This window comes from Cheilinus undulatus, linkage group 12 (genome assembly GCF_018320785.1).
Source record: "Cheilinus undulatus linkage group 12, ASM1832078v1, whole genome shotgun sequence".
Classification (NCBI taxonomy): Eukaryota; Metazoa; Chordata; class Actinopteri; order Labriformes; family Labridae; genus Cheilinus; species Cheilinus undulatus.
The window spans coordinates 22,629,130-22,652,638 of NC_054876.1; the positions used below are offsets into that span (position 1 = coordinate 22,629,130).

Consider the following 23,509-nt stretch of genomic DNA (forward strand, 5'->3'; position numbering starts at 1 on the left):
TTATGAGCTGCCGTAGTTCTTAATCGCCTTTCTCCAAAGCGTACAGACAGACGGAAATGTCGAAAGGTATCCTTCCTTCATATAAAGTCCACATGACTTTTTTCTGAGGTGCAGAATTGTAAATGAAAGACAGGCGTAAATTCAAGCATAAATACAGATCTGACACTAAAAGATATCATGTTCAGGACAAGGAAAACAAGCTAAAAAGTCCCTGAAAGACGTCAATGATTTTACACTTGTAAATACCATAGATTTTGTAGCACACCAACTTAATAACTTCATTGCATGGTCACCAGAAATGTCACCGACATCATAACACGATAAACAAGTTGAGGTCACTTGAACAAAGAGCAGAAAAATATTGTCTTAATGTTCTTGTAAGGACATCATTACATTTAGTTCCTTTAAATCTAAAGCCAATAATTTAGTTTTTAGTACTTTTACCATTTTAGTAATCGGTAACATGATTAGCGTCAGGCTAGCTATGATCATGCTCCACACAGTACTTCACATTAGCTCACACGACCTTTACTCTCACAGTGAGTCGACATACTTTTGAACATAATGTTTATGAGACAATGGAACTTCATAGTCACTGTTTGCAGTAACATAAACTTACCTTTTACTTGCCAAATATACGGACAGCAGCAAAACTTTCAGGTGACTGATTCTGTAGGTATAAGTGTACCTACACCGTCCTTTAGTGTTGAACATCAGTTCTCAATGTAACACACTCTCTGATTGGCCAATAGTACCCATGCCGTAAGAGTCGTAGCTTGCTATTGGCCAAACGTTATAGTAGGCAGCAGAATATAGCTGAAAAATTAACAAACTTCAGGTTACGACAGTAGAAAAATGTGCAAGTATTTCAAGTGACAACAAACAGAATCTGATTAACAGTAAAATAATCTTCATAATATGAGAAATCTGGCTCCTCCCTCAGTGGAGATCGTTATTTTCAAAAACTAAAGCAGATACGCGGCCTCGGCCCCCAGCCTACAAGGAGCAAGCAAGCATGAGTGCTGTCCTCCATTTAGAATGTAGCATCTTTTAAATTTGAGAGGATTATATTTCTCATGAGTGGGCGTGGCTTCAGCTCATTCAACAGACACACCCACATCATCCTAGAGCAGTTTTTACTGCCTCATTTGTCATGATTTTGAAGCTTAATTTTTTCAACTTAGAGATGTTTTATTTGACTGAAATTTGACCTGGGGGTCACCTGTCATATAAAAAACCTAAATGATGAATAATTTTCACAGTACAGCCATCTTAAAGTTTTTTCACACCTTTGTAAATGTGTACACCGCTACCACAGCCTCTGTGTTTCAAACATAAAAACAACATTGTTTATTCCACTCTAGTAACCAACATCAGTGCAGTAGTTCCCAGAAGCCATAGTTACATGTCTATAAAATATATTCATGGGGTTTCTAGTTTTTCATTAACTACAATTTTATTGTAGGATTATACATAAACCGTGTGACCCACTGGAGATGCTGCAGGTTTCTGCTATAAAAATGGACACAGCATGTCATAGTCCAAGTAATAAAATGCAACAAAAATATGTGTCAGATAACAGAAAAGACTTCAACCCTGCTGAAGTTTTCTTTTTCTCTTCCTCTGTTTTTCTAAAGTACAGTCCCTTTCTGTGTTGACACAAACACTGAATACATGCACACAGATCTGTTAGAATACATGTTTGTATAGCAGTTACTGTCTCTTGTGGTCACCTATCAACCACATAACAAGCTCTGCCTTGGCCACTCATTACCTCCTGACAGCAATAAAGCAAACACACCCAGAGCTACCATGGGCGAAAGGTTAAACCATAAAAATACTCTTCATTCGAAAAAACACACAAAGGAGCACCAACACACCCAGGTGGTAAACGAGGCCATAGCATAGAGCTCACCTGATTGGTCTGGCTCAGCGAGTGATGTCATAACGCAGGAGGGCTGACCACTTAGTAATAAAACATTGCACAGATAAGGGTCATCATCTCCTCAACAGCAGTAGAGCTGGGGTAAACAGCATTCGAGCAGGAAAAAAGCAGAGACACTTTTAAAGAAGCACACTTTTACGGAGCAAAAACTTGTGGATTCAACAACCGCTGAAGGAGCAAGCGCTTGAGAAGAAAGCACACCTGGTGGAAAGAAAGGTCTGCAAGGAAGGACAGATATCAAAAAAGGCCCATCTTTTTTGCTGGAAAAAGGGAATAACAGGAGCTTAACGTAAAAAAGAAAGGACAAACACAGGGGCTTTTGGTCCAAAGAGAGAAGCCTATTTCAATTCATCATGGCCTCTTTGGCACTTGAACTCACTGGCATCATATTGTCAGTGCTCGGCTGGGTTTTGGCAGTGACCAGTTGTGCTTTACCAATGTGGAGGGTTTCGGCCTACATCGGCGCCAACATTGTCACAGCCCAGGAGTACTGGGAGGGGCTGTGGATGAGCTGCGTGTTCCAGAGCACGGGGCAGATGCAGTGTAAAGTCTATGACTCCATGCTGGCTTTACCAGCAGACCTGCAGGCTGCGAGGGCTCTCACTGTCGTCTCCATCATTGTCGGCCTTGTGGCTCTCCTCATCGCTATGATAGGAGCAAAGTGCACCAACTGTATAGAGGAAGAGGGGGTCAAAGCCAGGGTGATGGCTTCCTCGGGTGGGGGGTTCATTACAGCAGCTCTGGCTCAGTTGGTGCCTGTCTCCTGGTCAGCTCACACCATCGTGGTTGAGTTTTACAGTCCGATCATCCCCACTGGTCAGAAGATGGAAATCGGAGCAGGGCTGTACTTGGGCTGGGCTGCCGCAGCCCTGCTTGTGGTTGGCGGGTCCATTCTCTGCTGCAGTTGTCCTCCAAGAGAGGAGAAACCAATGAGGTACAGCCTGCCCCCCCAGAGCCGGGTAGCATACTCAGCTGCACCACGATCAGTTGCTCACAGCTCCTACAACAGGAGGGACTATGTTTGAGAGAAGAAAGGTCCTGCCATCATCATGTGTCCAGAATTATACCTACATGATAATCACATTGGTTTAAATGACAGCAACTGTTTACTAGAAAATTGTGAAAGGCACAAGGTACAGGGCTGGACTTGACTGGATCTTCAGGACTATAGATCTGTATGAATAGGAAACTTTTTCATTTTTCTTAAAAAAAAAGTGTCAGTTTACTTTATTTTTCTAAAGTAGGCAGAATTCAATGAGATATACCCAAATGATTTTAAAAAGGAAAAAAAGATGACATTTTTTGTCTATACAAGTTCAGCGAGATGACTGACTCCCATGTATATTTATTGTTGTCAATTTTGTGAACTCTTTGAGTGGCCCTAGTTGAGCTGATCATGTTCATATCTGTTGTCATTATTACAACTCAGCTAACAAGGACACTACAGTGACTGTTGAGACCATTCTCATCTTTTTCTTTCTATTTTGTCTATTATTCAGACTTAAAGTTGTGGATTTTAAAATGTTATATGGCCAAGGGAACAGGAGCCCACTATTTGCTCCAAAGCAAGGTCATCGTGGCAGAATGAACTGTAAAATCACATTTCTCTGCAGTAGAATGTGAGGAATTTAACATGTATTTTCTCAATTCTGTTCCCTTGTGCATTTTGTGGCTGTGTTGGCATTTTCTACAAAGCTAGTTGTTTTTATATAACATGTTTCTGTTGAATTATCATTGTACACAAGAGAAAAGTTTGAGCTATATAGAGCATTTATAAATGCATATGTTTCAGTATATATTTAAATGATTTAAGCAATCAAAATTGTAAAGTATTAAAGATTTTTTTTCTATAAAACATTATTTTCACTTTATTTATCTTGCTGTGACTTTATGTTCTTTAAGATGATCAATTTTTGGCCCTAGAATATTTTTGGTGGACATCCAAAGACATTTTATTAACTTTTGCCACCATTCTGTATATTTTACATTATTATGGTGATTTGTTAAAAATCAAAACATAAAAGTTGAATGAGTTTTTACTTGAAAATTAAACAAAATTGAAACAAAATTTTTTTTTGAGTAACATAATGACCCTTCAGAGATAAATCAACATGCTGCTTCTCCATAAAACTTAGGACATGGAAAAGGGACAGGCCAAGCCTCACAGAGTCATCTGAGATGCCTTCAGTGTCTCCTGTTAAGGTCAGAAATATCAGAGTTAGTGAGGTTTCCTTTAGATTCAGACCTCTGTTGAAACCAAGAAGTAACTGGTTTCAGAATGAGTATAGAATAAGTAATGCAGTTTTTCTTATAATTCCAATAATTATAAAATAGGATTGGGTTTTGGTCATAGCAAGATTAAAAAAAAAAGTGTGTGTGGGTGTGTGTGGGTGTGTGTGTGTGTGTGTGTGTCAGAAATTAATATTTATACCTTGAGTCTTATTTCTGCCTAGACATTCAAAATTAATAATTTCTTGTAGGTTTTCTGATGGAATGAAAAGGGAAAGTAAGTGGTATAAATAATGATTTAGAATCAATAGTTATTCCTTTGAAATTTCTATAAGTAAAATTTACCACTGGATCATTGTTTTTTTTTTGGGGGGGGGGGGGTTGTTTTGTTTTGTTTTTTTACAAACATGTAGCTGCACTACAGAGTTCTGCTCATCCTTCATTATAATGAGTTATTTTTCAAGAAAAAAAAACCCTTAGTGTGGTTGTTAGATGAATCAGTCATATAAGGACATCACTTTACACCCCTAATTGCTAGAAGTGCAAACACCTCCTGTGACTTTCAGCACTACAACTCACCTGTTTAATGTGTGAATTTCATCAACATATCATAGTTAGTTATAATTTGTTTGTTTGGGACCAAAAGTAATGTAAACTGCATTTTGCAAGTTGTGGATGGACTAGAAGTTTGAGACAGACGCTGCTGTTTGGCCAGATGCTTTGATGTCACTTTCTGTGATGTTTACTGATCTCCACTGATTGGCTGAAGAAAATCATTCTGGTTCTACCGGATCAAAGAGAGTTTGGGGATAGCGCAAGGAAGTCTATTTTTTGGATTGGTTATTACCTTCTTTTTTAACCTTTGCTATCATTTTAGAACCACAGTATGCAGAGGATGTGTTAAAGATGTTTCACAGAGATAAAGAGGCCTCTGATAGCTATGTGCTGATTTTCTCTCCGATTGTGAAATATGATGAGCTGGTAGGGGAGCTAATTTTGTTTGCTGTGAGACTGAGCTCCTGAACCACAGATACCTTCCTTTTCCTGTTTTGAATAGTCAAATAAAGCGCTGAATTTCAACAGGTGCACTCAGCTGCAGTAAAGCTGCCAGTAAATTTTGCACCTGGAGCTGTCGTACATATGACCTAGTTCTGACTCTCAAATTGAACAAACCCCTCTGTGAATATACAGGACACCTAGAAATAGGGAAAAAAAGAATTGATAAATTAGCCCAGCAGGACTTTTACACACAAAAGTCTCAGGTATCTACTTCACAGAGGAGGAAACAAAGAGAACACAATATGGAATGCATACAATTTTAATGCAGTGCTTTGAAATCATGTAACAGCGTTATTTATAATATTATAACATAAATATCATTTAAAAGGATTTATTGTTGTCCAGTAAGATAATTACTAATGCTTTGCCCTTAATAAGGTTAACTATTAGTAAATACCTTAGCCTCCCTAAACTCTCTGTGATACTGTAGAACCAGAACGATTGTTCTGAGCCAATCAGTGGAGATCAATCAACATTACAAAAAGTGACATCACACCATATGACCAATGAGCATCGGCCCAGAGTGTCTCAAACTTCCTGTTTCTTCCAGAACTCGCAAAATGCAGTTTTACTTCTCTTTTGGTTCCACACCAACATCCCTAACACATAACTAACCATGATAAGTCGATGAAACTCAAATATTATACAGGTGAGTACTAGTGCTAAATGTCAGCTAAGGTTTTGTTTGCATAGGATTGTGAGCAATGTGAAAAATGGAGGCACCGTATGTCATCATACGCACATTTAGGGGTATATATTGGTATTTATATTAAGACATATGGCTATTTTTTCTAGCAAGCAATTCTAAGGATATTTTTTCCACAAATAACTTATTATAATGTAGGTAAGAGTACTAGTGTAGATAGATTTTGGCACAGGTTTGTGAAAAATTAAAGAGTGGTCCGGTGGTAAATAGGTGTGCTTTTTGGTCAGTTTTATAACCTTACAAAAGTTCTTTTATACTTAGGTGGTTTATATCAGTGTTTATTTTTCAGCATGAGCCTCATTTCTGATTGAATTAATTTAGACATTTAATATTTGTGATTTTTGTAATCCATGACCACAACTGGGATAAGTAATGTAGAAAATGGATGGATGGATGGCTTTATAAGGAAAAATAAGTGGTACAAATAGTGAAATATGTGTGATTTTAATCCGTTTTACAACAGTATAACAGCCTTATTTTACCTAAATGGCATAGATTTATTTACATTTTTATTGTGAATCCATCACTGCTCAACTTCACTTAGTATATAATGCATATTTGGAATACTTTAGTCAAATTTTAGTTATGAATCCAAGCCAGGTAAAATGTTTCAAGTGTCAGGGAGAGAAAAATCACAAGATCATCATGTCTAAAACCCGTATATATTTGAGTTGAAGTTGTACTTTACCTTTTGGTGATATTTACAATTATAGTGGTGTTATAGGTTTTGCATTACTCATATAATAGCTTATGTTATGGTTTGATATAAAATGTGTGTGTATATATATATATATATATATATATATATATATATATATATATATATATATATATATATATATATAGTATAACCTTATTTCTTGACAGCAAAGGTTACACTCATTAAGTCTTCACATGCTGTTTTGGTCAACCTGAGCAGCCTGTAAACACATGTGTCCTGATACAGGGAGCCTTTAGGTCATGGCTCTTATCACAGGAGTGATGAATTAACTGGTGTTGTTACATAAACACAAGTGGCTGATGACCATGCTGTTGATTTATCAACAAAGCTGCAACTAGTTCTGCTGTTTTTTAGACAGGTTGTCGATCTTTTCAGAATGTTTTGGACTCCTGATGATGATCTGAGGATATTTGTTTTGTTGATGTTTTGTGTTATATGTGGTTGTATCTATGTGTCTAACAACCATGAATCAGCAAATGAAGAGTCTCTTGCTCTTTAGCCCCTCCACAGGTAAAGATGGGAGCTTTCAGAAAAGACATTAGATGTTTAAAAGAGGATCTGACTGACTCCTTCACTTGGAAAAAAATAAAAAACTAGACCTATGACTCCCTTTAGGCAATGTATTCAGGGGAAATGGTCTTACATTTTGACATACTCTACATCTTCATCAGAGTCCTCCAACATTAAAACATCAAATTGTTTTTTACCTGAATAAATCCTCAAAAGTGACACTATTTTTCTGGATTTTGTCTGTATAAAGAAGCCATAGTCATTTTATAAGCAATTAAACAGTCTTCAAAATGCATCAGAGACATAATAATCTTCATGAGTGGTCAGCCCTCCTCGTTTATTTTGTAAGCTTCAGATAAGTCGCAGTGATATTTCAGAATGATGGATTTTGTCACTTTTTCCAAACCAGACATTTCCACAGGCAAGAATACATTAAAACATATCGCTGACGGCGGGCCATGCCTCTGGCTGCCATTTTTTTTCTATAAATCAGTGCAACTAGTCACCCACTACGTCCGTCAGAGGCTTTTTCAAATTTCATACCAATAAAGAGTCAAAAAGATGCTGATTATGACCATTCATTGTTATATAATTTGAAAAATACATTCATTTCCTGAGAAGTGGTGATTCTGTAGATAGGAGGTTCTAGCCTAATGGCAGCGACATGTTGATTAAAATCATCCAACAAAAAATATTTAGAACAGAAAAAAAAAAAAAAATTTCAAACTAGACCTTTTTGGAAGAAAATTCATTCTTTCCCAGCAAAATGTATTTTAACTGATTCTGAATTAGAGAAAAGAAGGGGTGGAAAGTTACTAATTCTATTTACTCAAATTACTGTCACTGAGTAAGGTTTTTTTAAAACTGGGGTACTTTTTCGAGTACATTTTGGATATAGTGCTTTAATTTCTGCTTAAGTAAGTTTTAACCAGAGTAACCCTACTTTTACTTGAGTACAATACTCTTGTACTTCTTCCACTTCTGTTGACTACACAGTAGCACAGAGAGAGAGAATTATTCCATATCACATCCTCAAACAGGTGTTGTACACAAAATAGAGTGCTGATATCTTACATGGTGTAAATTACATCACAGAAGAGTAGAGGTCTGACCATGCCCTGACTGGGATTTAAACCCCAAATGTCCTGCACTGGAGTGAGCAATGTAAACCTCCGAGCTATTTTTTTCCACCTCTAGAAAAATGTCCATCCTGACAAAATGCCATTTTGAGTTTGATTTGAATTATTTAAGTTATCTGTGAAAAAACACTGATGTCCCAGTAGATTTTATTACAAAGGTTGTTATTCTGAAGCATTGGTGCTTCACAACAAAGAGGCATTTCCAGATTACCTCAGTTTGAAACATTAAGTATCAGTCTGAACAGACTTTCAGAAGGCTTCATTTAAGGTATTTTAAATGTGCACCATCCTTCATTTACATAATGTATCAACCAGGAAACGTTTGGTCAGGTACAGAGTTAAACCGATACTGAGAAGATCTGCTGTCTGTATGCTTAAGGTGTCAGGGAACTGGCCTATTATGTTTTCTCTCTGCTCATATTTGTTCTTGGTGCAGTCATTCCGGTTTGCCATCATGCTTTTTGGATTGTTATCCCAACACTGAATCCTAAATGTTTGAGAACCCCATAAGATTGTAGGCAGGAAGTAAAAATATGAAAAGACGAACAGTTTCAGGAGGACTGTTACTGGCTGAGAGTGTGCTTGAGCCAGTGTCTGTATGCATGTTGGTGTGTGCATCAGTGTGTGTGTTTGTGGTAGCAGGCATGTTTCTATGCTTACTCACAACAAGCTTTTATCAGCAGCTTGAGGCTACTGCTTCCTCTCTGATCCTCTACTGTGGCTGATGGTTACATACTGATCAGTATTTTGTGTGAGAAACTACAGGTTTTTCTAGTTGTTATCTCTCTTTGAAAAACAACTTCTGCTTCTCTCTCCACTCAGAGGAACAATAATTAATTTTGCTAGATTTAAACAAGTCACCCTTTATTCTATTTAAACCTGCAGCTTCAGTTGCTCACATCATGAAGAAGGTAATTTTTTAGGGAGGGGGTAAGTAATTGCTTCTTTGAAAAGTTGACTTTCAACTTAAGAGACAACCATCTTCTCTGTCACAACCCCCCACTGACTAAACACAAAAAGGACCACACCTTCCCCCACTACATCCTTCTCACCTGCCCTGCCTCTAGCTCCCCTCCTCCACTCTAGTGCACAGTTGGTTGTGGTTATTTTTTTTAGTTCTCTAGACAGCCTCCTGTTGACATCATCATCAGGGGACTCCACCTCGCTCCCCTGAGGTATAAAGGATCTCTTGTTTCCCTGGTAGCATCTCTCAGAAACATCACGCCCTCTAACAGGTGCTCACACTTCTCAAAGGCCAACAAAGCAGGAAAGTCTTCACTGCGCTCTGAAGGACAACCTTCAGTACTTACGTTTAGCTCTGCCACCAGACAAAGAGCCAGCATGTCCATGGGTATGGAGATTGTGGGCATTGCCCTCGGAGCCATTGGATTTATCATCGCCATAGTCACATGTGCACTGCCAATGTGGAGGGTGTCAGCCTTCATCGGAGCCAACATCATCACTGCTCAGACCATCTGGGAAGGTTTATGGATGAACTGTGTCACCCAGAGCACAGGCCAGATGCAATGCAAAGTCTATGACTCGCTGCTGGCTCTGCCTCAGGAGCTGCAGGCCTCCAGAGCCATGATGATCATCGCCATCATACTGGGCATTCTAGGGGTCATGATATCCATTGTCGGGGCCAAGTGCACCAACTGCATCGAAGACGAACCATCGAAGGCTAAAGTGATGATCATTTCTGGAATCTTTTTCATCCTTGGAGGACTTTTGGTCCTCATACCCGTCTCCTGGACCGCCAGCGTCATTATCCGGGATTTCTACAACCCCCTCGTGACCAGCGCACAGAGGAGGGAGCTTGGGGCATCGCTCTATATCGGCTGGGGAGCTGCCGCCTTGCTGCTGATAGGTGGGGCGATGCTGTGCACCAGCTGTCCACCAAAGGAAGAGAAGTACAAGCCGCCTCGTATGGCCTACTCAGCCCCACGCAGCACCAGTGCAGGTGGAGGGTATGACAGGAAAGACTATGTTTGATTGCTTTGATCAATGACAATTTTTGCTGTAGTTTTTCAGTGTATTTGTGTATTTTGTTTGCTGTTTAAAGAGTACAGGGTGAATCCCACAGAAAGACTCCGAGATGAAGTTGTGTGTACAATAATAATCCGCTTTGCTTTATCATTCTGAAGCCTCTCTCCTATATAACCCAGAATACAGACTCTTAAAGTGAATCTTTTCCCTACGTTCCTTTGAGTGCATGTTGTATTTATACTAAAAGCCTCTGTTGGCATTATGTGAATCTGAAAACACCTACTTCTTTTAGCTCTATCATTAGCTGTGGGCCAGCTGGTGTCCTGTTTCACTGAAACTTTCAGTTAAAATGCTCTATGTCATTTCCCTGACAATACAGGGAAGCAGCAGCTCTCATTTTACATGGATTTGGTTGTGTGATTGTTCAGTGAGCGCGCGTGTGTGTATCTAAGGTGTGTGTGTGTGTGTGGTGTGTGTGTGTTTTGCATGTGATATTTGCTTAGGAGAGTTTCAGCTGAGACTGAAACTAAAGATGGATCCATGATATGGCCTGAGGTAACAGCTTTATCCTTCTCCTCAGTTTCACAGTCTAAGGACACCAAACATATTGTTGAACTTTTGTGTATATGTACCAGCTTATTTTGTATATCTGTAATTTAAATTTTTTTGCAATGTATTGTGACAGTTCCATTTTTCCTCATGTCTGTGCTCCAGATAGATTTGTATTATGAATACATTTCAACTTGTTTTAACCTTTTGTATGTTTGAAAGGCAAAGGCCTGGTTCTCTTTGTGTAAAACAAATATTAATTATGTATTTGTATGTATGTTTACGTGTTTGTGTGACAGCCTGGGGGGATGACTACAGCTGTTTTAGGATGTTTGCTTCTAGATCAGCAGGGTGTGTTTTATGAATACAACAGCATTATAGTCTAATATATCTCGTCTAAGACTTCTAATGTTCTAACTTTGTGTTGCTTAAACAGATTTATACAATCAAACGCTTCTTGAATGTTTTTATATTGCTTGAATGTCAGATGTGTTTGAGATTTCAATAAATTTTGTAATTGAACCATGTTTTAGTGCGGCTTTGCTCACTACCATTTCACCTCTTTTTAGAGCTTTACAATTACAAAGGGCAAAAAACAAAGCATGTGTCAACACAACAAACAAGAAGAGTCCAGAACAAACAGTTAAAAAGCATAAAGCTGGGTTGGGCATGAAGAGTTAGGTTTCTTTATTTAGTTAGTGGCTTTAATGTAAGGACACACTGTAAGACCAAACAGCTATTTTAGCTCTATTTCCTCAATTCATAGAACACTTTTTAGTTTGAAGTACAAAGCTATTTTTAGTATTTTTTGTCAATGTACTCAAATTATTTGACTATCATTCTTAATCTGCAGAGTTTCCCCATAATACTCTTGGGCACTGGACATTTTTGCACCATGAGTAAAGTTTCCCAGTCAGTTAGAGAAGTCCCGCCTGTGGGGAGCATCATCAATAGAGTATGGATGTGTGTTGAACATGGTGGACAGTGTGCACCTTTCAGTCATTATTTCCTGTCACTCATGTGTGCCTATTAGTGGTGTGAGATACTGCAAAATTTAATATTGATCTGATAACGAGTAAATACAGGGCCAGTATCACTGATGCTCAATATACATACTTTTTACTTGTAAAAGCAGCAGTAAACATCATTCTTATATCAATATAGATAACATGACGTATCATATTTATCAGTCTTTTTATTTTTTTTTATTGTGTCTTTTTAGAAAGATACACTAAGACACGCTCAAACAAAAAAAACAGAAAAAATGCAGCAGAGGCACACAATATAGACAAAAAACAAACAATAAATAAAAAAGACTGACAGCATCTATAGGATTGCCATTATGTTGAACAATACGTTTTTATCTAAGGGAATTTTATTTTACGTTCTCAAATGTCCAGATATCTTGGCTTATGACTTTCAAGAAATTTAATAAATTGTCCCCATATTTTAAAGAAATTCTGTATTATATATATATATATATATATATATATATATATATATATATATATATATATATATATGTATGTATGTATGTATGTATATATATATGTATGTATATATATATGTATATATATGTGTGTGTGTGGGGGGGGTAAATTATGATCAAGATTTTTATTAATTCTTTATTTTTAGTTATATTAGACCAATTTTGATTTATTTTATAGGCTCCACTAAACCCAATGTTTTGGCTGTTGTTATCAGTGCATTAATCTGTGTACTATTTATTATGTGTTTTGATAAAATACTGAAATAATCTAAAATTTAAGAATAGTCAATTTATGGGTTCAAAACTAGTTAACAGTAATAAAGAATTTAGGAAGTAGGCTCACAAATTAAAGTCAATTAACTTTCACTTGCATTCGAATCAAAGACTGATCTTACCTCACTCATGGCATTTATGACCTACAGAGCTACCTGTGGCTTTGGCTCAACGAAAACTGTCCTGTAACGTCTTCAGACAAAAAGTCAACTGTCAGATTAAATGTGGGACGAATGTCATGTTGCGTTGTATCAGTTTGCAACTTTACAATCAAATGTTGTTAGAAGCCAGAAATCAGTTTTCTCCAATGTTTTTCATTTCTATTAACTTATCAGGGTTTATATTGTATGGCAGGAGTAAAGATTGATAAAACAAAGTCTTTGAGAAAATTAGTTTGAAAAAGTAAAAAGTATGAAAAGTAAGACAAAATCTGGAAGCTATACTTTGTTTGAAAATATAAAATGCTTTTTTGATGCCCTGATTTGTCATTTTAAGGTCTTCATCTTATCTTAATTTCATATAACTGCTTTTTTCTCTATTTAATGTTTGTCTTAGGCCTGAATGGGACTACTACAGCACATAAAAGCAGATACTTCCTTATTTTTGAATACCTGCTGGATGCAAAAATTACTTTTCAGGCTCAAGTCACAATCCCCTCAAGTACCAGTTGTTGTACCAGAAGAGAACTGAATCAGAATGACTTAAAATATGCAAGCACCTCGTACTGCCAATGTGACTGTGTAATTTTAAATTATATTGCAATTTATCAAAATTTACAAATATTGCACTGAATTGTTGTTGTCTCTGTTAGCACATGGACTATGATAACAGATGAAACTGGGATGACTTAACAATGGCTTCCTTGTTTTTGCTGTGTCAAGAAATGCCAGAGAGTCACATGAGGGTTTTGTACAACTAAGTGACATTTTACAGCCTTATCTGCAGGAAATTGAACCAAAGGTAATCTATAAGCCCCTGAAACACTTGCTGCTTGCTGTGTAGTTTTCTGACCCCAGGTTTTACGTGAGAGACATGTAGTCACATACATACACAAACACACCTCATATGTAATACTCCTATAATCTTAAAGGACCATGATCCAGGAGGGTCCCAGTGGAATTTGACCAATATGCGGGTGAAGAGCAGCAAATAAACTGCCAAGATAATTTTCTTCAAATAATACTAAACTTTAACTTTGCATAGCAGATGGACATGCCCGTTTCCCTGTTTCTCACTGGTGAATCCATTTTGTAAAGCTCCCGTCTGAACCATTTGGGCCCGGTTAGAAAGTGACAGGACCAATCAGCGTCAAGGGGCAGTACTTTCAGGCACAGTGGAGTTGTGACGTAAGCAAGCAGCAACTAGAGACTGGTGCAGATATTGCAACATTAGCGTGGATGCTGCTAAAGCGTCAGTTTTATGGAAATTGACGATAATTCTTTGTTAAAAGAAGAACAAAGAACAGCATTGAGTTGTTTTCTTTTCAAAAACAACAAAAGTCTTGTACTGGCATGTCTACAGTTGGCATGGTTTGTGTTATGTGGTTCCATATGGAGTTTACTCCTCGGTAGCGGTTACATCATGTGTTTTGTTGCTCTGATTGGCCCGTAAAGATGCGATAGACAGAACATTCATCTAATCACCCTAAGAGTTTTTTTTTTTCAAAGCCTCTGCCCTTTCCCAAATGCTGTGTATGAGAGGTTTTCCAGATGAATATGTGAAACAAATCCATCTGGCATGCCAGGTTCACTACACTTGAATAACCTACAGGAAATGAAACAACGTAGAACTAACTGAAATCAGAGTTGCTGCCAATTGCAATCCACCATGCATGCAGTTTACAGACTGGAGTTCTCCAATGGGTGCCTGTAATTACCCTGACAATATGAGTAGAACAAAAAGGGGATCCCAACCATGAATCTAGACATTGTGGGAGCACAATGAAGCTAGAAGCTTGAATTTGCAACCTCGGCACACTGAGTGAAAAATATGTTAAATCAACAAACGTGGTCCTTAACACAACTGCTAGTTGAGACCCAACCTTCTCAAAAATAGTCTTTGAATAAGCAAAACAAAAGTAAAAATTCAAATTTAGAACATGTGTTGCCTTTTTTCTCAAGAAACAGTGCTATTTATCTTGTATGCTATCTCTTGCACAAATGTGATGGAAAAACTACAGTCTTAAAATGAAGGCTGGCATTTAAATTTTACAATTAAAGCTTACTAAGTTTCAGAAACAAACTAATCAATGTGGCTTGCACGGGTCATTTATGGTGTCAAAATGTGTCTTTTAAAGGGTTTCTGAGAGAATTATTTTTCCAAGTAAGACTTAAGGCCCGAACATACTCGAGCATACTGTGAGCGGAGCGGACTCCGCGCGGAAGTCAGCAGTCATCAGAGCTTCCAAAGTCGAGCACACTGCCACGTAGTAGTTTCCTGGGAAATTAACGTGAAATCCTACATTTCCCACAATACTTGCGCGTTGTTTACATTTTTCTGTCATGGCGCCCTTCACTGACGACAAGGAAGAGGAGCTACTCTCCCTGCTGACTTTGCAAAGCAATAAAATTAAGAGACGATGGTATGTACGGCCATTAAATGCCACAAGAGACAAGGAGGGGGAGTATGTCATGTTGGTGAAGAACATGTGAAGTATTGACGTGGAAAAACAAGTGCGAAATGCAGGTCAGTGTCACATTTAATGCGGGTTGATGTGAAAAATACATGCCGAGCAGTGTTTTGTGTGACACCAGTACGCGGAGCGAAGTCCACGCAGTCATAAAATTTGAGCTCTGCGCACACGGGCCTTGCGAACGTCCACTTAGAGTCCATGCAGACCTCTGCGGAGTCCGTTCCGCGTACATTCCGCCTGAGTATGTTTGGGCCTTTAAAATGACCCACAAGTCACAAAAAGAGCCACATGTGGCACAAGAGCTTCACGTTGAGCATCACTGCTCTAGTCCATTCAATATACATTTTGAAGTCAGAGGATATTGAGGGTGAGGCGGGAAATTAAATCCAGATAGTATTTAATTGCCATCATCATCATAAATGGTCAAATTGACACTATCATTTACACTTGTACCTGCGGTCAGCTGTTTACGATAACATCCTGTGAATATGAATGTCTTTTATTGGTTTCATGTCACTGTAAGTTACCCAGCAAATAGATGACTGGTTTTACAACGATTGGCTCTGCTCATTATAGCCCCTTCTAATGGCACATAGAGTGACATAGACATCAGTGATCTGTTATTGGAAATTGAGAATGGAGAACTTAATTAGTATAACATGGCATTATGAAAGGTCAAAACACTTTTGCAAAGAGGCAGTGTAGAGAATGCAGCTATTGTTTGTCCAGAGACCTCAAATGGCATTGATTAGACATTTGAATGTCAACTTCTGTTTCTAGCAGGAACACGTGAAGTTGACAGGTAGCAGATTTCACATAAACATGATGATGACAGAACAGCAAAGTCCAATAGATAGTCGAGAGGTACTATGCAAGGTTATCACGGGTTATTTTAACCTTGTTGACTGATGAGCTGTAAAGTTGTGTAAAACAGATACCGTATCTGTTGCTAACACTTAAGTGAACATGGACCGATAAATATTTTCTAATTTAGATCAAGATGATATGGACAGAATTGTTGGAGAATTTTTTTGTCATTTTGTTTTGTTTTGTTTGAACTCTGCGGTGCTGTGAATCCCACTGACTTGAACTGCATTCCTCTGTTACTGATTAGCAGCAGGTGTTGGGCAGAGAGGTCAGTTGTTTTTGATCGTGATTAACTGCATAGATGGAGAAAATGGGGTGATTTTGAATTTACCTGAATGGTACGGTGGCCAAGAAAGGTCACAACAATTGCACATGCCACAACACAACAACATAAAGCCACAACGGAAGTGCCCGGGACTCCGATTGTATAATTGGTCTGGGTTACCGGGACTTCTATTACCGACGGATCAAGTGACTGAGGCGGAAAGTTGCAGAAGTTTTATTGAATGAATTTGGAAAAGTAACTGAAAGTAAGCTATTGTTTTGTAGCCGTGATCAATGTCACTTTCTGACTGTCATAAATCATCAATATTGTACTTTTCAAAGTATTTGTTTATATGGTTGTGTTGGCTGTCCGTGTTTACGTAAGGTGCAACTGGGTGCAACTTGTACAGCTGTAACTTGCCATCCATGGATTGGGCATTGCTATTTTTAACCGTTATGAAGGTGAACATAGTCAAAGAATTGAAACGTGCATTGGAACTTCGTGAGAATCATTTTCCCCCCTTACAGGTTATGATGTATTGTCCTTTTTGCGGTTTTGGTTTACACTCTGAAACGGTACTCTGCAGTTCGTGTGGCAAAAACATCAAATCATTAGGAGTCCCTAGTAACCTGGACCAATTATAAAGTCAGAGTCCTGGTCACTTCTGTTGTGGCATTTTGTTGTTGCGTTTGCAATTCTTGTGACATTTCTCGGCCGATGTAGAATGGTCTTCATAAAACAATATCTTCTTAGGGCGCATTTACACTAGAGCTGTTTGGTCCTCTTTCCCAGATAGTGCAGTTCGATTGAAGTAGTGCGAAAGCTCATATGAACTCCAATGCAGACCAAACAAGCGGATTCTGGTCCACTTGAAGGAGCACATTCACACCAGAGCTGTTTGGTCCACTTTAAATGAACACTGGTCTGTTTTCCCCGATAGTCCGGTTGGTTTGGAGTGGTGTGAAAGCTAACACGAACTCTGGTGCGGACCAAACAAATGGATTCTGGTCCAGTTGAAAACAGGGGCTCTCGGTCTGCTTCCAAACAAACCCTGGTGCAGTTTATTTGAGGTGTGAAAGCAAAGCAGACCAACTTGTGAACCAAAGGCAGGGAGTGGCATAAAGCGTAGTGATTTACGGATTTATATGTGATTAAACACACTCAAATACACGCGGTACCTTGCTTGGCGTCTGTGTAGCCACAGCAACATGTCATAGTCTGCGCTGATTTATTCGTCTCATGTACAGAACAACATGCTGGACAGCTTACCGCCTTGCTGGCTGCTCAAAATGCCCCAATGCAAAAGCAGAAACCCCAAGACAAAGACAAATTCGGTGTTTTTTCATTGTTTGTGTGGGGAAAAAAAGACAGAAGAAGATAGCTTTCTGGTTTCATCTTCTTCTACACCTTCTTTTCTTCTTGATCGCCATTTGTGACAACAGCGCCCCTAACAGGCAGAGGTTGTAGGTGTTCAGTCGGCTTGGTCCGTTTAAACAAGAGCAATGTGAATGCAAACCAAACCAAAGAAATGTGCAACAATGTTGCAATGTCCGTTCCAAAACAGACCAAGTCCCCCGGACTAATAGGTGTGAAAATGACCTTAAGATTGTTCTCATATTTGTTCTTAAAGTTTCAGAGTTAAAAATGTCTGACATGTTCTGAAACTGCCAAATTGTTCACATCTATGTTCTTAAACTGATGAATGCTACTGCACGTAAGCTGGAAGTTCACACACATTTTTCATAGTTAGCCTAAACATACCTTTTATGCCTATAAAAAGGCATGAGACTGCAGAGGTGTGCAAACAAAGAAGGCAAATGCCTGCCCAACTATCAGGGCCATGCAGAGCCCCAAGGCAGCAGCACCCCCCCTTGTGTTGCTCTGCTTTAAAGGTGCCTGATGGCATGATCCTGACAGAGGATCCGATATCAAGGAAAGATGCTCTGGCTACTTTGAGGAGGTGTATCATGCAGATCCTCCCAGTCATGAGCTCCAAATGGATGCCACAGTTTAGAGAGAGTAGACCTGGAAGTTATCTACCAACTGTCATGGAGACTCCAGGCTGAGATGCTCAAGGCGGGTGATGGAACCTGGCATGTTGAGTCCTCACTGAGAATTTCGAGCAATTCAATCGAGGGTTGCTTGCAGCCTATGTTGATTTTTGGAAGGTGTTCAACTTGGTGAGTAGAGATTCCCTCTGGAGGATTCTTGAGCTCTATGAGTTCTCACGTTTGCTCATCCAGCTGATGTTTGCTATTCTTGTTCAGGGAGTGCTGTTGAGAGTGGTGACTCCACCTCTGACTTCTGTCCGGTTGATTTTAGGGTGAGGCAGGGGTGTGTCTTTGCTGCTACGCTCTTCAGTCAGCAAAGTCAAGATCTGGACTTTGCTGATGATTCAGTGATCATTGCAGAGACTTGAGACTTTAGATGCCTTTGACGCTGCCATCAAATCTGTCTGTGAATGGTGAAAGCGTAGACGTTGTAGAGCACACCATCTACCTTAAAATTGTCAAGACATTGTGGTATTCCTGGTATCTAAACATAGCAATGAAAGTCTGAGTCTTTTGCGAGACATTAATGTGCCTTGCAGTGCCCACTCTCTGAACCTGCAAGTTAATGATGCTGCCTACTGTTGCCTTAAGGCAGTGGACTTCTTTGCAACAGTCCAGGAGATTTACAACTTTTCTCTACGTCCTCCTCTCACTGGGATGTATTAAAACAGCACATAGGCGATCGTGGCCTCACAGTAAAAACCTCTAAGTGACACAAGGTGGGAGAGTCAGTTACTTAAAGCTACCAAGATACCAGTTAGAGGGTTGTATATGACACGCTTCTGTCAGTAGCCGAAGATGACAGCCTTACTGGCGCTTGCTAAGCTAAAACCAGATGTGAAGCCAGAGGCATTGCAGCTAAGATCAAAATGTACCCATTTATGTGCTCCATCATAACCTGGTTTAACATCTTAAATAAATTAAATATTACCAGCAAAACTGTACCAACAACGCACCTTGGTGTACCGCAAGCGGTGACACAGCTTAACATGACAAAACAATTCCTGGTTGACTATCGCTCTGACGGCAGTTTTGAGAAAGTGCTGTCCGCTTCAAAATCATCAGACAGAGGCCTGCCTTCCCCCACAAACGGCAGTGCGACCATGAAAGAAGAAAAAATGTTTAACTGCGAAGGTGAAGATGAACTGTGACAGATCCCCAGCAGGATTACAGAGTCTTTTTCTTTGACAAAATACTGGACTCTGCTATTAATTCCATGAATGAGAGGTTTTCGCAACTCCAAGAGCCGACACGTATTTGGAGTGTTGTACGACATTTCATCAAGAAAAGAGAAAAACATTACTGATGTTTTCCAACAATGTACCGGACTGGAAAGAGCCCTATCCTACAAAGACTTGGGAGATGTTGACGGGCAGGAATTTTTGCAGAGCTGACAGAGTTGAGCAGATGTGTTGCACCTGGGATCAAACCAGTGGACACACTCAAGTTTATCTGTGATAATGGAATGGAGTCGGTTTTCCCTAATGCTTTTGTAGCACTGAGAGTGTGTCTCACCCTTCCTGTTTCTGATGTTTTACAAAACTGTAGCTGATAAAGAACTACCTCCGCAGTACCATGAAGCAAGACAGCAAGACAGTCTCAATGGACTGGCAACTCTTTCAATAGAGCATGAACTAACTCAGAGAATAGATCTCGAGGAGGCTGTGCGGACTTATGCTAGGATGATCTAAAAGGTAGGCTTCATTTCTTGCCTGTTTTTTTTTTTTTTTCAGCGTGCATATGTGTCTGTGCTCAAGCATGTCTGTGTGCTTTACGTTGGAGTGATTTGCTTTGGAACTGCTGATTACTTGTAAACTGAAATGAGTTTGTTTGGATCACAGTTGGGATTACAGTTGTTGTTTGTACCCCTACTTCTGTTGCACATTGATTTGAATTAGATTATTAATTATTATACAAACCCCTGCTTAAGGCCAACGTGTTCATTCAGCCTGACTTTAATTCTGTTGACGATTTACGCAGACTTGCTTTGCAAAAGCCTGTTTGCATTCTGTCTTGCACGTGGTGTTGTGTTGTTTCTTGTATTGGTCTTTGTCAGTCTCGTGACCGACGTGCCCATTTTTGATGGTTAGCAGAGGTAAACAACAGAGGTAAACGCTGAGTCAATGAGGATGCTATACGTTGTTAAACCGCAAAACTGGAGAAACAAAAGAGAAACAAGCAAAAACCTTATAGAGACTAATGGAACAAAAATGCCAGGGAAAGGTATTTTGCTAAATTGTCAACAATTAAAAACATTGATCCATACGAGCTAGCAGCTAGCAGCTGGAGAGCTGACACTTCACTGCTACCTCCAACCTCATCCATCGATATTACCAACTATCTTGTGTATGGTGTAAGTGCGTACACATTTGATGAGTTTAGAAACTATAAATCTCTTGAAGCTCACAGACATTTCTCCAGTGGCTGGGTTCAGGAGCTGCACTCATATCGACCGGAGATGTTCGCCTGGGAACTCCAGGCGAACATCTCCCACTCCGCTAACAAGGCTAACTAACTATTAAACAATTAACAGCCAGCCTTACACCTAACGCTAGTTTAAGTGTTTGCCACACGTCGTTATCTGCTCCACTTACCACTGCCTTGCTGTCTCCTTTCTTCTTCCTCCTTTCTTAATAATACATTTTATTTGAGAGCGCCTTTCCTAGCACTCACACTTTACAAGAATAAAAACACAATAAAATAACACAATAGTAAATCTTTCTTTCTTTTCTCGCTCCCTGATAAGTAGCTTTGCTTCATTTTGCATGGCCAACTTTGACGTTACTTTGATTGACACACTCCAGTAAAGTTACTGGACGTAGGTCACATAGCAGTGCAATAGGGATGACACGGGGCCCCTTTAGGGGGGCACCCATCTAAGATGTCATTGCAATTTGACCACTGGTTGTTTGATGGGGTTAATGGGGTAGGTCACTGCAGTTGCAAAATTTTAGGACATTATTGTGGAGTCAGCCCTTGGGGGCCCCCTAGTGGCCTGGGGCCCAAAGCAGCTGCCTGCCTTGCCTGTTCACAAGCTCCACCTCTGTACATCCTGTTTGTTCATAAAAAAAAAAAGAAATAGTCAAGACTGCAACCTTTAAGGAAAATGAAATTGCACAGAGTTTATTGTTAAAACAGTTTAAAATACAGTATTGCACTACAAAATATCCATGAACACAGCATTAAATTGTACCTTACAACATTTTATTGAACATTCAAACTACTATACTGTACATCACCTTTTTTTGTACTCTGCCTTAAAGGGCAACTTATCACCAGAGTTTTGTCTGAAGAGCTTGTTTGTACCATTACATTATGATTTTGTTAGTTTTCAATTTATGGGTCTGAAATTTAAAACAATTAATTTCTACATAGTAGCCCTCTAATGTTGTTGTGTCTTTTCTGAAGAATCATATTACTAAATAGAGCTGGGCAATTAATTGCAAATTAGATTAAATCGCAATGTGGCCTGCTGCAATTTTCAAATCACAGAAGGTGCAATATTTCTTTAACCCGAAATTTATGTCAAAATACCAGTTTAAAACCCTTTTTTTGCAGCAGCGATAGTATGCATTACATATTCAATCATTCAAGTGCCATACTTTTAGAATAATCTACAAAAAAACATACTTTCTTCATTTGTGTACGTTTTTCTTATTAAATATGAGAATGTCATAAAAATTATCATTCCCTTAAATACAACAATTCATATGCAATTTGCAGTATGAGTCAAAATCATCACAATTTGATATTTTTTTTAAATTGTGTCGGTTATTGGATAGAATGACTGATTGCTTGTGTTTTAATACATAAGATGAAGAACTGAAGAAATAATTGTTTATAAATCGCAATTGCAATATTTGGGGGAAAAATCCCAATTAGATTATTTCCCCAAATTGTTCAACCCTATTACTAAACTAAACTATAGTTAGGCAATGGTTTGTCAGTGCACAACACACAGTAACAATTTAATCCAAAGTAGTGGCCTCCTCCCCTTCACATGGTAGTATCATGTTGATAGGTAGGGTTCCTGTTAATATTTTATACTTTTGACAAACATTGCCAATCACCCTTTCAGCATGGATCCTTAGATGTGCTATTTTTCTTGTATCTTCCACATCTCTTGCAGCTAGCTGACAGTGGCCTTTTGTAAAGGCAGGGAATTTGACTTATGCACACAACATGCCTACACTTTCCTGTATATCAAAACTTCTAACAGCTAAGACGATGTCCCCAGGCAACAAATTGTCAAGGAAACCATTGTTCCCTTTTGATATGAAACAAATAGCTCCCTTGGGTTAATACCTATCAAATACTTTGATGGTTTCTCTCTGAAAATTTCGAAACAGTCAATAATCACTGCTACTCTGGGTCCAAAGGCCTCCACAAACTGATGGGGCATAATTTTGTGCAAAGTCTCTCTCTATCTGGCCATATAATCGTACGCCTTAGGTTTGCATATAAAAATGATACCATGTAATTGAAGGTTCTGTACACTGTCTTTGGGGAAACCTGAAAGAGATGGGCGAGGTGTTGTGCAGGCAGATCCTATCTGAGGCGCATAAAGGTTAAGAGAAGCATTTGAAAGGCAGTGAGAATTTTTTTGTGGACAGACATAAGGGGCAGCAAAGAGTAAATAATATTCATAAATGTTGCCAGGTTTGGTAGACAAGTATAATATTTTACTTTATCATCGTCATCACCAAAAAAATCATCAGTGATCCTGAGCTCGTCGATTTCAAGCCGCAGCTCTCGATTTTCCTCCAGCACGTCACTTCAGCGTGTCTGAGGACACACGATACATTCAGTCTGTCCCACCTCCTGAATGGTTTCATCCTCAGAGTTTAGCTGCCAGCTTTTCTCTGCAGCCTCCTGTGTCCCTTCAGCATCGTCTTGCTCATCAGCATCATCTTGCTCACCAGCATCTCCTGTCTCAGCTGCTCGTGGTGTGTTGCTGTTCCTCAGCTGTTCCTGGTTACCGGTTACAGAGCGCATAGTGTCTGTCGGTCTGATGTCAGTGTGACCCAGATGCAGCGATGGAGCCCAGTCTGGGTCAGTCTCCGTCATCTCATATGGTTGACCTGCAAT

The 23,509-nt window shown here is 39.2% G+C and overlaps 1 protein-coding gene across 1 annotated transcript; it reads left to right on the forward strand.

Annotated features, from left to right (window-relative positions):
• Nucleotides 1-2,026: 2,026 nt before the first annotated feature.
• Nucleotides 2,027-11,325, forward strand: LOC121518734 (claudin-4-like). The gene is made up of 2 exons (XM_041801276.1): nt 2,027-2,786; nt 9,650-11,325. Exons 1-2 carry the CDS (start codon nt 2,299-2,301, stop codon nt 10,299-10,301), a joined length of 1,140 nt encoding a protein of 379 aa, XP_041657210.1. The 5' UTR covers nt 2,027-2,298; the 3' UTR covers nt 10,302-11,325.
• The last annotated feature ends 12,184 nt before the right edge of the window (nt 11,326-23,509 follow it).

Excerpts from the sequence above, each read along its gene's own strand:
- LOC121518734 (XM_041801276.1), top strand. The coding sequence starts at position 2,299 with ATGGCCTCTTTGGCACTTGAACTCACTGGCATCATATTGTCAGTGCTC. Across the intron at positions 2,787-9,649 it reads AAGATGGAAATCGGAGCAGG|CATGTCCATGGGTATGGAGA; the intron begins GCTGTACTTGGG and ends ACAAAGAGCCAG.